The sequence below is a fragment of the Sorex araneus genome, chromosome 5 (genome assembly GCF_027595985.1).
Source record: "Sorex araneus isolate mSorAra2 chromosome 5, mSorAra2.pri, whole genome shotgun sequence".
NCBI lineage: Eukaryota > Metazoa > Chordata > Mammalia > Eulipotyphla > Soricidae > Sorex > Sorex araneus.
The window spans coordinates 43800047-43814629 of NC_073306.1; the positions used below are offsets into that span (position 1 = coordinate 43800047).

Consider the following 14583-nt stretch of genomic DNA (forward strand, 5'->3'; position numbering starts at 1 on the left):
AGACGAATGCAACTGGGCTCAGAACCAAAGAATACCCTTTATTTTCCATTAGTGTCCCTCCCCCACACCACATTCCTCAGGCCCCTAAATTTGACCCCTAAATTTATATTGAGCTACAAGCAAATCATGAAAAAAAATGTCTTTCTGCCTATTCCCACATTGGAGCCAGCAATTTGTTCCAGCTTCTTTTTATTTTTTGCGTCACACTGGCAATACTCAGGGGTTACTCCTAGTTCTACACTCAGGAGTTACTTCTGGGTACCATATGGGATGCCAAGAATCCAACCTGGGTCAGCCGTGTGTAAGACAAACACTCTACCCGCTATATTACCGCTTCTGCGCCCTGTTCAAACTTCTCTTGACCCCAGCAGCCACCAACGGCAGGGCTAGGTTATTGGCTGGCATCAGGGAGCGAGGATGAGGCCCTGCCTCCCTCACAACCGTTTCTTGGCATCCCCCATGCAACTCCCTAGCTCTCTGAGGGATAGCCTGGAGGTCCCATCTCCATAGCTTCTCCCCTGCCTCCACCATCCTCTTGGTCTAGTCTAAGCTGCAGGAGACCGTTTTTCAGGGGGACTTGCTCTCCAGGGTGCTCCCCTCTGGTTCCTCCATCCTTCGTGACTGGCCATATTGATGGCTCTATTGTCAGTACTTTTATCACCAAGGGTCTGGACCTTGGGTGGTTTAGTGTCCCAGAGATCCAGGCCACCATGTTCTGGCAGTCCTGCCAAGGGCTCGTCCCAGGAGACACAGTCATCTGAGAGGCCCGGTTCTTGTGGCCTGGCTCTCTGAAAGTCAGACTCTTTGTGGTCCAGAGCTCCAGGAAACTTGTCCTTAATGTGTGGGTCCTCAGAGACTGCAGGCGGATGTGTCCTGGCTTTCTCAGAACAGAGACCTCTGGGGGTCAGGTCCTCCAGGGAGTTCCTCAATGGCTGGCAGGTCCCTCCCAAGTTCTGTTTCCCATGGCCTGGCTCTCTAGCCAGGTTCTTGGGTGGTGTAGGCAGTAGTGGCCCAGTCTTCCTCTGGCCTGGGTCCCTGGGCCTGGACCCAACAGTACTTCTGTCTGTAGTAGCCCATCGTTCTGGGGACTTGTAGGGTCTGAGCCCCCAGCAGGCATCTTCTGTGTGGTCTCTCTCTCCAGTGGTCCTGTTGCTGGAGGATTGGTCTTCCCGTGTGGGGCTTTCATAGACCTGTCCCTCGTGGTCTGGATGCCCGCTGGACTTGCCTCTTGTCTGACAGGCCTCGGGAGACCTCAGTGTTTGTTTGAGGATTAGATACTGTTGGAGAAGAGAATAGACACCAAAGCACACTGGTCGGACCAGATGAGGCAGGATGCTTGCCCGACCCCAACCCTTGGCCTTCAACATGCAGGAAGAGCTCCCAGTGAGTGCCCACCTCCTTTTTTTTTCTTTTTTTCTTTTTGGGTCACACCTAGCAATGCACAGGGGTTACTCCTGGCTCATGCACTCAGGAATCACCCCTGGCGGTGCTCAGGGGACCATACGGGATGCTGGGAATCGAACCCAGGTCGGCCACGTGCAAGGCAAACGCCCTACCCGCTGTGCTATCGCTCCAGCCCCAAGTGCCCACCTCCTTACGGCTATTGATGGCCTGTTGAAGCCACAGCAATTCCATGGCCAAGTGGCTGCGGAGCTCCTGTAGCTCTGTCTGGCTGTAGGACAGTCCTGGACCTGCAGTCTCTGAGGAAGAGGGGAAGGGAGAAAGTTTTAAGAGGTGGGCACGGCTACACTGGCGCCCTACCCACTCCTACATTAGCCCAGAGAAGCAGAAGGAAGGAAGGGGAGGCAGTTCATCTAGCACAAGCCTTCTGCCTTCGGAAGGGGCATCGGAGGCCCAGAGTGCTGGGCGTGGCCCTACTCTAGCAGAGGTACCTGGTTTCTTCATCCACAGCTCATCTGCACTTTCCTCTCGGCAGGGTTTCCTGCTCTGCCCCTGGGGCCAGGGCCTGGCATCTGGGCAAGGCACCCTTCTGGCAGATGCTGAGCTCTCTCCTGACACTGTTGGCCTCGTCTTCTCACCGATGGCCTCTTTCTCAGGCTTCTTACAGAGCCAGCGCGACTGCTCTGGATTTGCTCTTTCTCCAGCCGGCCGGATGCACGGGGATTTTGCCTTCTGAGAAATCAGATTCCCATTATGTGGGTGACATGCTTCCGCAGACACATTGGGGTGGGGGAGGGGATTAAGAACTGGGGTGTGAGGTGAGCATTACCGCTACCTGTGAGAAAACATGTCAGCGGAAGGGACGGGTTCAATCTAACCGTTAATCTCCTGCCCAGGTCCCTCCGACTCCTCCCCGCTTCTCTTGGGGTGTCTACTACCTGTGGAGGAAATCGGGGCGTGGGAATCCAGCCCTCGGTCCACTGCAGCGTGCCCAGGTCGCCGTCAATCTCTCGGACAATAGCCTCATACTCAGCTCGCAGGCTCTGGAAGTGGCGACGGACTAAGAAGCCCCGGACACAGGCCTGGTGTGGACAACGAGGAGAGAGAAAACCATTGTCACTGCAAAAGTGGGGACTTCTCGGGGATCCTGCGGTAGCTGCTAAGGGACCCGAGCGCTGTGCGCTGCGGCTCGGGGGGCCCGAGGGAGCAGGCTGGACTGGATCCCCTGCTCCACCTGCACCCTCGCCCTGATCCCGCGGGAGCGTGCGGTGGAAGCGCGGGGCGCGCGGGGCAGCCCGGGGTCCCAGCATTCTCCCGGGCAGTGGGCACGGTTGGCGCGCGCAGCGGACTAAACGCCCGAGCCTCGCCCGTTCCCGGGGTCCCCCTGCGAGAGCCCGCGGAGGGGTCCCGGCGGAGCCGCCCAGCCCGCACCTGCAGCCTGGACACCTTCCGCGCTAACGGCTCCAGCTCCATCCGGGCGCGACCCTCCCGCCGGCGCCTGCGCGCTGCGTCACCCGTCCGCGCCGCGTCCCGCCCCGCCGTCTCCACGGCAACGGCCCGTGCTCCCGCGGCGCTCCCGCCCCTCGCCCGCCCCGGGAAGCGGCTCTGCCGGAGTCCCGGGCAAGTGTGTTTGGGGCGCGTCTCTACCCGAGCCGGGCTTTGGGGGCCCTCAGTAGAGTCCAGGCGCACAGGGGCGAGGGAAGACATCATCGAGCCGTGCTTGCTTTCGTTTCTTGTTTTATTCCTTCCAGGGGCCCCCCTACCCATAGCACCTGGGGGGCGGTGGAACACCCGACCGAGTCCGTAAAAAGTCACAGTATGAAGGAAGGAGATGGGCAGCCCAGGCCTGGTTCGAAGCCTACGCGGCTGACTGCTCTTCGGGCTCCGCGTTCTCCGCCAGATGCAGCTTCTGTCTGTGCCAGTCAAGGACTGTGATGCACTTATTACTTCCCCAGTCCGCCCACCCTGCAGGACTGAGTGTCCCAAATGCACCACGGGGGGCGGGGGGGGAGGGACTGGAGCGATAGTACAGCCGGGAGGGCGTTTGCCTTGCACGCTGCCGACCCAGGTTCGACTCCGGCACCCCACATGGTCCCCTGAGCACCACCAGCAGTAATTCCTAAATGCAGACTGAGCATCGCAAGGTGTGGCCCAAAAACAAAGACAAATAAATGCACCGCGGGTGGGTGTGAGGGTTTCTGATTCAGAGTGATAGGAATGTGAGGCAGAAATATTTTTTGTTTCGTGTGTTTCGGCAGTGCCCAGGGGACCTTGCTGTGCTAGAGAGAGCACCTGGGCCTCTTGCAGGCAAAGCATGTGAGCCATCTCTCCAGCCCCCGAGGTAGGAATATTGTCCAGCCCTCTCGTTCCATGGCATAATGGCCTCTTTCTTTTTTTCTTTCTTTTTTCTTTTTTGGGTCACACCCAGCGATGCTCAGGGGTTACTCCTGGCTTTTCACTCAGGAATTATTCCTGGCAGTGCTTGGGGGACCATATGGGATGCCGGGGATTGAACCTGGGTCAGCCGCTTGCAAGGCAAATGCCCTACCCGCTGTGCTATTGCTCAGGCCCTGGCTTCTTTCTTTTTGGACCACACCTGAGTGCGGTACTTTGGGGCTATTCCCAGTTTGTGCTGGGAGGGAGGTGCTGCATTTCTGGTGGTGCTAGTACACAGTGTTCTGGCTGCATCAAACTCCAGCCAGGCTTCCTGCATGCAAAGCATGCTCCAGCCCATTACACCTGCCCCAACCCCCACCTCTTGTGTACTTGCTTCTTTGCTTACTTTCTTGGTTTTTGGGGCGGCACCCAGCAGTGCTCAGAGTACCATAAGTGGAGCTGAGGATCAAACTGGGGGTGTGACATGCAAAGCAAGTACTTAACCCCTGTATATCTCTCCAGCCCTTGCACCTCTTTCTTGATCTAGGTCCAGCAGGTACTTATATCATACTTTCTTGGCTAGGACTAGACAGGAGTAAATCAGTAAAAATATTGTCCAGGGGCTGGAGAGGTTCAGCAGGTAAAGCACTGAATAGAAGTAATTCCTGAGTGGAGAGTCAGAGTAAGCCCTGAGCATCACCAGGTGTACCCCTCGTCACCAAAAATAATAATAATAATAATAATAATAATAATAATAATAATAATAATATATCTGTGACTGTCATCCCATGGCTCATCGATTTGCTCGAGTGGGCACCAGTAATGTCTCCACTTTGAGATTTGTTGTTACTGTTTTTGGCATATCGAATACACCACGGGTAGCTTGTCAGGCTCTGCCGTGCAGGCAAGATACTCTCGGTAGCTTGCCAGGTTCTCCGAGAGGGGCGGAGGTATCAAACCCGGGTCGGCCAAGTGTAAGGCAAACACCCTACCGCTGTGCTATCGCTCCAGCCCAATAATTATATATATATATATATATATATATATATATATATATATATATACTGACTATAGTCAGAATAAGGCTTAGCCTTATTCTGGGATGATGCTGCCTTACCTGTGTGAGGCCCTGGGTTTGATTCCTGAGTAATCGTTTAATGCTAACAGAATAGGAAGACATATTGGGGCTAGCTAAAGTTCTTGCAAAGATTTTAATAAATAGTTTAAACAGAGGCCAGAGATGCCAGAGTATAGCAGGTAGGGCGCTTGTCTTGCATGTGGTTGGCCCAAGTTCATCTCTGGCACCCAACATGCTGCCCCAAGTCCCACTAGGAGTGATCGCTAAGCATAGGTAGGAGTTAGCCCTGAGCACCACTTAGATGTGCCCCAAAACAAGATAAAACAAAAAATCCCAATCACCTTTTAGTATATTTGGGAAATTCTTCCTACACTACACACCCCACTGCACCACACACACCACATTATATACCTCAAGTGCACACACACACACACACACACACACACACACACACACACACACACACACACAGAGGAATTTTGTCTCCAGGAAAGGATACATAGAATTACTAAGATCTTCCAGCTGTCGAAAGAAGAGAAATTTCTGTCAGGAGGCACCAGGCCAAACTCCAGATGCTTTGGGGAGCTCTTCTGGTGGGAATCAGGGCCCACAGTCTAGAGACCCTCAGCTTCTCACCAGGGCCAGAGGAGTGGTGTGGGAGCATGCACACCGTGCCCCGCCCCCTCGAAAACCCTCCACCCTTACACCTGGTTTCCCAGAAGCCCAGTCCCTGGTCACAACCCACATTGCTCAGCAGCTGGTCTAGGTTGCGGTCCGCCATGGTCTGCTTCTGCTCCTCAGGCAGCCCCTCGGTGAGCCCCCCGTCCTCGTCCTCCTCCTCTTCCCCACACACGTCCAGGCTGAAGTGTAGCCGAGCCAGCTTCTCCTGCATCTCCCGCACATGCTCCAGCTGCTCGAAGGAGCACTCCTTTCCTGAGCGACACGGGGGAATCTCTGAGAGCCAGTGCGGGTGGCCGGCCCCTCACACGCTCCCCAGACAGGCCCCCAGCCCCCTGCCCCGCCCACACTCACCGAAGGCCTGCAGCCGGCCGGAGTGAAAGTCATTGAGCAAACTGAGGAGCCCCCCCTCCATCTCGTAGACATCAGTCACCTCGGTCAGGAAGGAATGCTGCAGTGGGGTGCCCGCAGGGCCACTCCCACCTCCAGCCAGCACTGGACGGCCCTTCTCCTTGCCTACCCTGCGGGGAACATGATCTGGTCAGAGTGGGGCCAGCCAGAGATCCCCAACACTTCCGTGTCATCTCTCTTGAGCTAATACACCTTCCTGCCCACTCCCTACCATAGCATGTGGCTGTTTGCCCCTCCTCCTCTGGGGCCCAGGAGTGGTAAAAGGAGGGGACCAGCGTGAAGATAGATGGGCAAAGCAGCAGCCTTTTCGGGCCAATCCAAAAGGGGGCTCCTGAGTTCCTGCCTCAGCGGTGCTCTTATTCCTCCTGGGACTCCGACTGTCACCATCCTTTCTGATGGTCACTCAACTTGCTTTTTTTTTTTTTTTCCTTCTTGTTTTGGGGCCACACCTGCAAAGTTCAGGGTGCTCAGGGCTCTGTCGTCAGGGATCACTCCTGGAAGGGCTCAGGAACCCATATGGGGTTCTGGGGGTCAAATGCAGGACAGCTGTGTGCAAGCCAAGTGACCTTAACCTGCCTATCTCTCCAGCCCCTGTTTTATTGCTTTTTTTGGGGGGAGTCACACCCAGCGATGCTCAGGGGTTACTCCTGGCTTTGCACTCAGGAATTACTCCTGGCGGTGCTTGGGGGACCATATGGGATGCCGGAGATCGAACCCAGGTTGTCCGCGTGCAAGGCAAACGCCCTACCCGCTGTGCTATCGCTCCGGCCCCCTCCAGCCCCTGTTTTACTTTGTTTTGCTTCGGACCATATCCAGTGGAACTCTGAGGCCACTCCTGGCTCTGATTTCAGGGGTTGTTCCTTGCAGTGCTGGGGACCAGGAGGTGCCAGGAATGAAACCCAGGCTTCTGGCATGTGAAGCTCATGTGCCAACCGGCTGAGGTCTCTTTTTTTTTTTTTTTTTTTTTTGCTTTTTGGGTCACACCCAACGATGCACAGGGGTTACTCCTGGCTCTACACTCAGGAATTACTCCTGGCGGTGCTCAGGGGACCATATGGGATGCTGGGAATCGAACCTGGGTCGGCTGCATGCAAGGCAAACACCCTACCCGCTGTGCTATCGCTCCAGCCCCCCGGCTGAGGTCTTTCTGGACCCTCATCAGTACACTTGGGGACTTTTATCCCCTTATTGTCACAAGGGTCATCTTACTTCTGCAAAATACCTTTCTGTTCCTCTTTCACTTGAATGCTGCTCTGAATTTGGCTCTCCAAAAGCCCTTTGCAGTCTAAGCCCCCTTGTCTCTCCACTTGAGTTTCCTGTGCTTTCTGCCCCAACCCTGAACATCAGCTGCACCCCATTGTGGTTGTCCCCAGACAGGCCTGGGGACTATATGGTGCTGTAGTTTGGGAGATGGAACCTAGGCCACCCACATATGTGCCCTGGCCCTTTAAGCCATCTTCCTTGGCCCTTTGAGCCATTTCCCCAGCTCCCAGACGTTTTTTTTTGCTCCCTCCCCCTTTTTTTTTCTGCTCTACACCAGCCCGTGCTCAGGGATCTCTCTATGGTGCCAGGGATCAAACTCTCTCGGTTGAGTGCATGCAAGATAAGTGCCCTATCCATTGTACTATTGCTCTGGCCCTAATATCTTTCTTTTATCCTTAAGTCAGTGAACCCCACTCCCTCCACTGAACCATTCTTCTCTACAGCCTCCTCTCCTGCTGCTGGCTCCCAGACCTGAGGTTTCCATTTACCCTCACCCTGTGGTCCCTTTGACACCCTCCCTATACACACACTTGAGAGAAGAGGTGGAGTTGGAGGCATCTGAATTCTCAGATGCCATCTGGGCAATCCCCAAGCAAGCCATCAGCTGTTGCTTAGGGCCCAGAAATGTTCTTGGGGTGGGCAGGCAAACTTTGCCTCTAAGCACCTGGGGTGACCAAAAGCAAAACCCGACAGTAATGAAAGGCCAAGACCCCCTTTGCCTCCCTGCTAGGCTCAGCCCAGAGTTCGGGTCCCCTCCTCCTAGTCCTGCTTCCTTCTCACCTACCTCTTGAACTTAGCACGCTGCTTGGGGGATGGCAGGTGAGGGAGTCCCAAGGCCAAGGAGCCGCTGTGGCTGGTGGGCACAGGGACCCTGCGGAGCGTGCCTGAGGCCTGGGCTGGCTGTGCCAGGCAAGGCTTGGGGCTCCTTTTCTTCTTCTTGTCCTCCATTGGGCACTGGGGGGAGTGAGGGACAAGGTCATTCTTGCTCCAGCGACCCCTGAGAAGTACAGAGGAAGGGCCCGGGAGCCTCAGTGCCCTTTCTGGCCAGTGTGGTAAGGCAGATGCCAGAGCCTGGCAGTGAGAGGCCCTCTCTCTGTGCACCCTCCCCCCACACCCCATCCTTCACCCTCCACCCACTCCAGGGCCCCAGGGACCTGTGGCCTCAGTCGGCAGAGCCAGGCCCTGGTCAGTCCAGCTGCTGTGCCTCTGGCCTTGAATTTGGGGAGGCAGGGGCCACACTGAAGATTACGGATGTCCTTACCCCGACCCTGCTCCACTGATCAACTGCCTGGGCAGAGGCTGCCCCAAGCTGTCAGTACAGGGGTGACCAGCTGCGGGAGGGGGTGCCTGAGAGGATGGGGTCAGCCAGTAGGAGAGACAATGCTCCCCGGGGTCCTCCTGCCTATGAGCAACACCACGGGACTCCCAAGAAGTTCCCTGTGACAGGCTGCCAGCCCAGTGCTTCTCCCTCGCCAGTCGGAGAGTCCCTGCTTGGCATCAGCTGCTGCCAGGGGTGCCGCCAACAATGGCTATGGCTGTGGCTGGCACTGCCCAGCCTCCAATAGGGACTTCCCTCCTCCTGCCCCCCACTCTGCCACCCAAGTCCTCCTAGCGGGGTATTTCAGGGCTCTGGCCACTAAGGCTCCACGGGGAGGGTGGTAGAAGCCTTTAAATGGGCACATGGCTGGCTGGGCCTGAGGGGGTGTGGTGGAAGGGAGACAGGGTCTGCTTGGGCCGCCGCCGGACAGCAGCTTGGTCCAATGAGAGACTAGACAGCAGAGAGGCTCTAGCTCTGCTCCCCAGGAATGTCTAGGCACGACCCGGCATCAATTTCCCACCCTCCATCTCCAAAGCCAAGCCGGGTGCCAACTGAACTTCCGTTCGGGAATCAGGTGCCAAAATAGGGCCTCCATCCCGATCGATCATTCTGTCCCATCCCCACCCCCAAGCGGGGAACTGACCTGGAGGTTCGGGGACTGGAGTGATGCTCACCGTCGTTCCCTCCACCCTCTGCCCGCCCTCCGCTCTTCTCCCAGGGAAGGAACTGGTGGAAGCCGAGCCGGCAGGAGGTAATTTGCATTTAAAGAGAAAGTGACCTTTTTATTGTTGTTTCTTTGTTTTGTTTTTGAACCACAACTCAGCGCTACCCAGAGGCTACTCCCAGCTCTGTGCGTTTAGGGGTCACTCCTGGCAGTGCTCAGGGAACCATACAGTGCCAGGATCAGATCTGGGCTTCTTGCATGCAGAGCACGTGTGCTCAGTCTGTGAGTTCTCTCTCATAGGTTGTAAGAGCTATGGAGAGAGTAAGATAAGAGGAACAACCCCTTTTCTTTATTTTTGTTTTGAGTCACCTGGCAATGCTCAGGGGTTATTCCTGGCTCTGTGCCCAGGAATCATTCCTGGCAGTACTCAATGGACTATATGTGGTGTTGGGAATTGAACCCAGGTTGGCTGCTTGCAAGGCAAGTGCCTTACCTGTTGTACTCTCTCTGGTTTCAGCATTCCATTAAAAATTTTTTTTTCCCGGAGTGGAAGAGAGATAATGCAATAGTTAGGGAGCCTGCCTTGCATGCGGCTGACCTGGGTTCAATCCCTGGCACCAAATATGGTCCTCTGGGGCTAGAGCATTAGCACAGCGGGTAGGATGTTTGCCTTGCACCCGGCCGACCCAGGTTCAATTCCCAGTATCCCATATGGTCCCCTGAGCACCGCCAGGGTTAGTTCCTGAGCATAGAGCCAGGAGTAAACTCTGTGCATCGCTGGGTATGACCCCCCCCAAAAAAAATAAATGGTCCTCTGAGCACTATCAGGAGTGATCCTGGGGCTGGAGAAATAGCACAGCGGGTAGGGCGTTTACCTTGCACTCGGCCAACCCGGGTTCTATTCCCAGCATCCCATATGGTCCCCTGAGCACCGCCAGGAGTAATTCCTGAGTGCATGAGCCAGGAGTAACCCCTGTGCATTGCCGGGTGTGACCCAAAAACCAAAAAAAAAAGGAGTGATCCTGAGTGCACAGCCAGAGCATCGCCGGATGTGGCCCCAAAACCAAATAAATAAATAAATATATTTTTTTCTCTTCCCATTCCCATTCTCTTAATTATTGTTGACATTGCAATGGCATAGGGGGTTATGGCTGGTACACATATCTGACACCAGCAGTGCTCAGGGACTCTTCCTAGCTCTGTTCTGAAGAGTGACCCCTGGCATTGCTCCTGACTTTTTTTTTTTTTTTTTGGCTTTTAGGGTCACATCTGGTGATGCTCAGAGGTTACCCCTGGCTCTGCACTCAGGAATTACCCCTGGGGGTGCTCAGGGGGAGCATATGGGATGCCAGGGATTGAACCTGGGTTGGCCGTGTGCAAGGCAAGCACTGTATCTATTGCACTATCATTCCCGCCCCAACATCAGATCATTTTTGGTGCCAGGGATTTGAACCAGAGTGGGTTCCATGAAAGGTAAGTGTCTTAAACTCTGTTCTTTCTCTGTCCCTCAGTTTTTCAGCTGGGGTGCTTTGCGAGGGAGTGCACAGCAGGTTGCAGTGCTCACCAACTTGGCCACAGTGCTAAGTGCGGGTCTGCACACCTTTAGCTGTGGTCCTTGCAGGACAAATGCTCTTGGTTTTGTGTCTTTTTTTCTTTCCTCCTTCCTTCGTTCCTTCATTCCATTGTTCCTTCTTTTTCTTTTCTCTCTCATTTTTTTCTCAAGATACTTTTTATTGAAAATTTACTTAGATGTGTGTGTGGATGGGGGCAGAGCTATAGCACAGTGAGTAGGCCTATTCTGCCCAGAAAGCACATCCCCCCACTTTTATTAGTTTTTTTGAACCACACTTGGCAGTGCTCAGGGATTACTCCTGGCTCTGTGCTCAGGCACCACACAGTGCTGGGAATGTATCCAGCATATACTTTGCATATCCTGTATGCAAAGCATACGCTTCAACCCACTGAGGTCTCTCCAGCCCTAGCATCCTGTTATTTTATTTTATTATTTTATTTTTTTTTGCTTTTTGGGTCACACCCAGCGATGCACAGGGGTTACTCCTGGCTCTGCACTCAGGAATTACCCCTGGTGGTGCTCAGGGGACCATATGGGGTGCTGGGAACCGAACCCGGGTCGGCTGCATGCCAGGCAAATGCCTTCCCCGCTGTGCTATCGCTCCAGCCCCGCATCCTGTTATTTTAAAAAATTTTGGCCACACCCTGCATTGCTCAGGGCTTACTCCTTACTCTTGGTTCTGTGCTCAGTGATCACTCCTGGTGGGCTCAGGGAACCATATGGGAAGCCGGGGATCCAGCTCAGGTCAGCTATGTGCAAGGCAAATGCCCTACCGGCTGCACTATGCCTTTCGGCCCCACTTTTTGTGTGTGTGGTGGATGGGGATGACTCGACCAGTTGGGGTGGGGGTGTAGCTCCTAAGAGATCTGGAGATCCAGCGCCACTCCTGGAGATAATCAGCGAGAGTCAAGCAAAGCAGGAGCCTGAGGATGTGGTGTAGTTCTGGCTCTGTAATGCCAGAGATTACCCACTACATAGCAATGCTTGGCGCTACCATACTGGCAGTGCTTAGGGGACCAAGTAGTACAAGTGTTTAACTCTTTTTTTTTTTTTTTTGGCCGCACCCGGCAGTACTCAGGCCTCTCTTACGGCTCTGTGCTCAGGGGACCACATGGGGTGTATCGCTTCAGCCCACAACAGTATTTGAGGGCAACATCACTACTTGCTGCCATGTCCATGCCCGGCTCCTTTGTGGTCTGTATGGAAGTGAGGAAAACAAAGCCCACCTGCTTCCCACTCCCATCCAGGCAGACATGTGTGGTGTGGGGAGCATTTGGTCAGAGGAAGCTTGACTTGGTCCTGGGAGGGAGCCCCTGGAGAGAAGCAGGAGCACTGGAGGCCAGTGTGGAGGAGTATTTAAGCAGACCTGGCAGAGGCTCCCAGCTCTGGTTTCCAGACACGCCTCTGTGGCAACAGGATAGCAGTGTAGGCTTGACAGGCGTGTCAAGTGACTGCTCTCCGTCTTCCCTCCCAGAAGCAGGAGGCCCTGCTTCTAAGGGAACCTGCAGGGAGCACTCCCTGGGGGTTTCCAACTTCAATTGTTCCAGAGGGGGATGCAAGTCCTTTCCTGCCTGCCTGTTCTGCTGGAGGGGCACTGGGGCTCCCCTAGGAGAGTGGGTTTAGGGGCATCTCTAGGTCATGTTATTTTCAGAGCCCCTTTACTTAGAGGCCCCACTGTTGGAATAGGGCCCTCTCACCTCTTTGAAACCAATGTGGCCAACTCAAAGGACAGCCGAGAACCCTGATGAGAAGGGACCGGAGCCCTGGTGTCTGGCACTGATGTTGGAGCGTGGGTGAAAGGTACTTTAGATGGTTGTGCCATTTGCAGAGATCCCCAAATCATCCTTTGTGCCAGGCTCACCCAGGCCTCAGCTACGCAGGTGACTAATGCAGGAACCTTGCTGGCTACCGCTGGCTTAGAAGAGGTGACCGGAGTAGGGAAGAAGCCAGCTCATTCTCAGTGGCTGCAAGAACATGATCTCATCAGCAAGGCACACATGCACAAACAGGACGATTTCTCTGGCTTTGGGGTCATAGCTGAGTGGTTAGTGGTCACTCACAGTGGCACCTGGGATGCTTATGCTCCAGTCCAAGCTCTCACCAGCACAAAGAACACATGCACAGGATGACGCGGAGGCCGCTGCTTCCTCTGGGGAGATGTGGGCCACTGGGAGGATAGTGCCGACAGCAGGGCTGACAGGGTGCACCCACCTGACTCCACCTCAGTGGGCCCCACTGTGCTCTCTGGTCTCCTGCCTTCCCCTCCCCATATGGGATGCCAGGGATCCAGCCTAGGTCAGCCACGTGCAAGGGAAACACCCTACTGCACCCTACTGTACTACCATTTCGGCCCCCCAATCCCTCCTCTGGACACACAGGCTCATGCCTCCCATCTCCTCTGGTGTACCTCAATTGCTCCAACCTTACTTGATCTTTGAGTCAGGGCCTTCTGGGCACCCACCCAATCCCTTCCTGAAAAGGACTGGGACTGGGCAGGGACTCTCCATGTTCCCAAAGCATCACCCATCTTTTTTTTTCACCCAGTATTTTTCAGGGGCTACCCCTGGCTGTGTTCAGGGTACCAGATGCAGTGCCAAGGGACCTAACCAGGGTCTGTAAGATGCAACGCAAATGACCCCTGTACTTTCTGGCCCCAACACCTACTTAATTTTATGCAGTGTTGGGAGTACAAACCCAGGGTCTCACACATACAAGGCAAATCTCCACTGCTGATGCACATTTTGGACCCACTTTTTTTCCATATTTCAAAGTACCTTTTGGGGGCCAGATATAGTACAGGGGGTATTTGGGCTTAATCTCTGGCCTCTTATATGGTCCCCAAGTACCACCAGGGTTAAATCCTAAGGGCAGAGCCAGGAATAAACCCTGAGCATCACTGGCTGTGACTCTGTCTTCCCCCGTCTTCCCACTTTTAGCTGGGGTGCTATGAGGGATGTCTTGTGTGTAGCTGACCCTAGTTTGATTTCTGACACAATATGGTCCCTCAAGAAACACTGGGTACAACTTCAAGGCACAGAACAAACGGTTTTTGAGCACTATTGGGTGTGGGGTTTAAAAACCCAACCCCACCCTCACAAGTACCTTCTGGGGTGCCAGATAGCTCAAGGGGCTGAGCATGTTTTGCATGCTAGAGGCCCAGATTCAATCTCCAGTCCCAAAGGGAGTGACCCCTAAGCTATGAACCAGTAGCCCTGAACAGCTTTTGGCTAAGGCTCCAAAATCAAAGGAAAATGCCCTAAAAGTGCCTCTTTTTTTTTTGGGTCACATCCGGCAATGCACAGGGGTTACTCCTGGCTCTTCACTCAGGAATTACCCCTGGCGGTGCTCAGGGGACCATATGGGATGCTGGGATTAGAACCCGGGTCGGCCGCGTGCAAGGCAAACACCCCACCTGCTGTGCTATGGCTCCAGCCCCTGAAAGTGCCTTTTTAATGAGTAAGCTCAACCTTGGGAGGTGCTCAGGGATCACTCCTGGCAGTGTTCAGGGGATTGCATGTAACACTAGATTGTACCAAGACCAGCTGTTTATAAGACAAATGCCTTTTGAGGGTCCAGTGGAAGGATGTATGCTTTGCACATGTGAGGCAGAATTCCATTCCATCTCTGGTAACACATATAAAGCAAGCCAACACTGAGGGAAGGCTCCCCTCTTGGAGTACGCTTGTTCTATGAGGAGGCTCAGGTTCAATTCTGGCACCACTGGCCCAACATGCAGGAACAACCCCCAAGCACCCAAGCTTCGTGCTGGAGCAGCCACTGAACTCGACTGGGTGTGGACCTCCTAAAGGGAAAAAAACCCC

At 54.5% G+C, this 14583-nt stretch overlaps 1 protein-coding gene across 6 annotated transcripts; it reads right to left on the bottom strand.

The window, feature by feature from the left end:
• Positions 1-76: 76 nt before the first annotated feature.
• On the bottom strand, positions 77-9231 carry LOC101554283 (coiled-coil domain-containing protein 28B). 6 transcript variants are annotated; one of them, XM_055138898.1, is made up of 7 exons: positions 9169-9231; positions 7992-8161; positions 5888-6054; positions 5601-5788; positions 5355-5377; positions 3049-3314; positions 2346-2483 (listed from the first exon to the last, which is right to left on the bottom strand). In XM_055138898.1, the coding sequence occupies exons 2-6, from the start codon at positions 8153-8155 to the stop codon at positions 3260-3262; spliced, it is 597 nt and encodes a 198-aa protein (XP_054994873.1). In that variant the 5' UTR covers positions 8156-8161; positions 9169-9231; the 3' UTR covers positions 2346-2483; positions 3049-3259. The 6 variants fall into 6 exon arrangements, with proteins under 6 accessions (XP_054994869.1, XP_054994870.1, XP_054994871.1 ...); XM_004603562.2 differs by having other exon boundaries at positions 2372-2483; positions 3174-3314; XM_055138895.1 differs by lacking the exons at positions 5355-5377; positions 5601-5788; positions 5888-6054; positions 7992-8161; positions 9169-9231 and adding exons at positions 78-1277; positions 1591-1700; positions 1893-2133 and having other exon boundaries at positions 2340-2483; positions 3049-3260.
• Positions 9232-14583: the final 5352 nt, after the last annotated feature.

Coding starts and splice junctions, on each gene's coding strand:
- LOC101554283 (XM_055138894.1), bottom strand. CDS start 2,711: ATGCTGGGACCCCGGGCTGCCCCGCGCGCCCCGCGCTTCCACCGCACG. Junction 2,134..2,339: donor CGCCCCGATTTCCTCCACAG/GTAGTAGACACC, acceptor CTGATTTCTCAG/AAGGCAAAATCCCCGTGCAT. Junction 1,278..1,590: donor CCATCAATAGCCGTAAGGAG/GTGGGCACTTGG, acceptor CTTCTCCAACAG/TATCTAATCCTCAAACAAAC.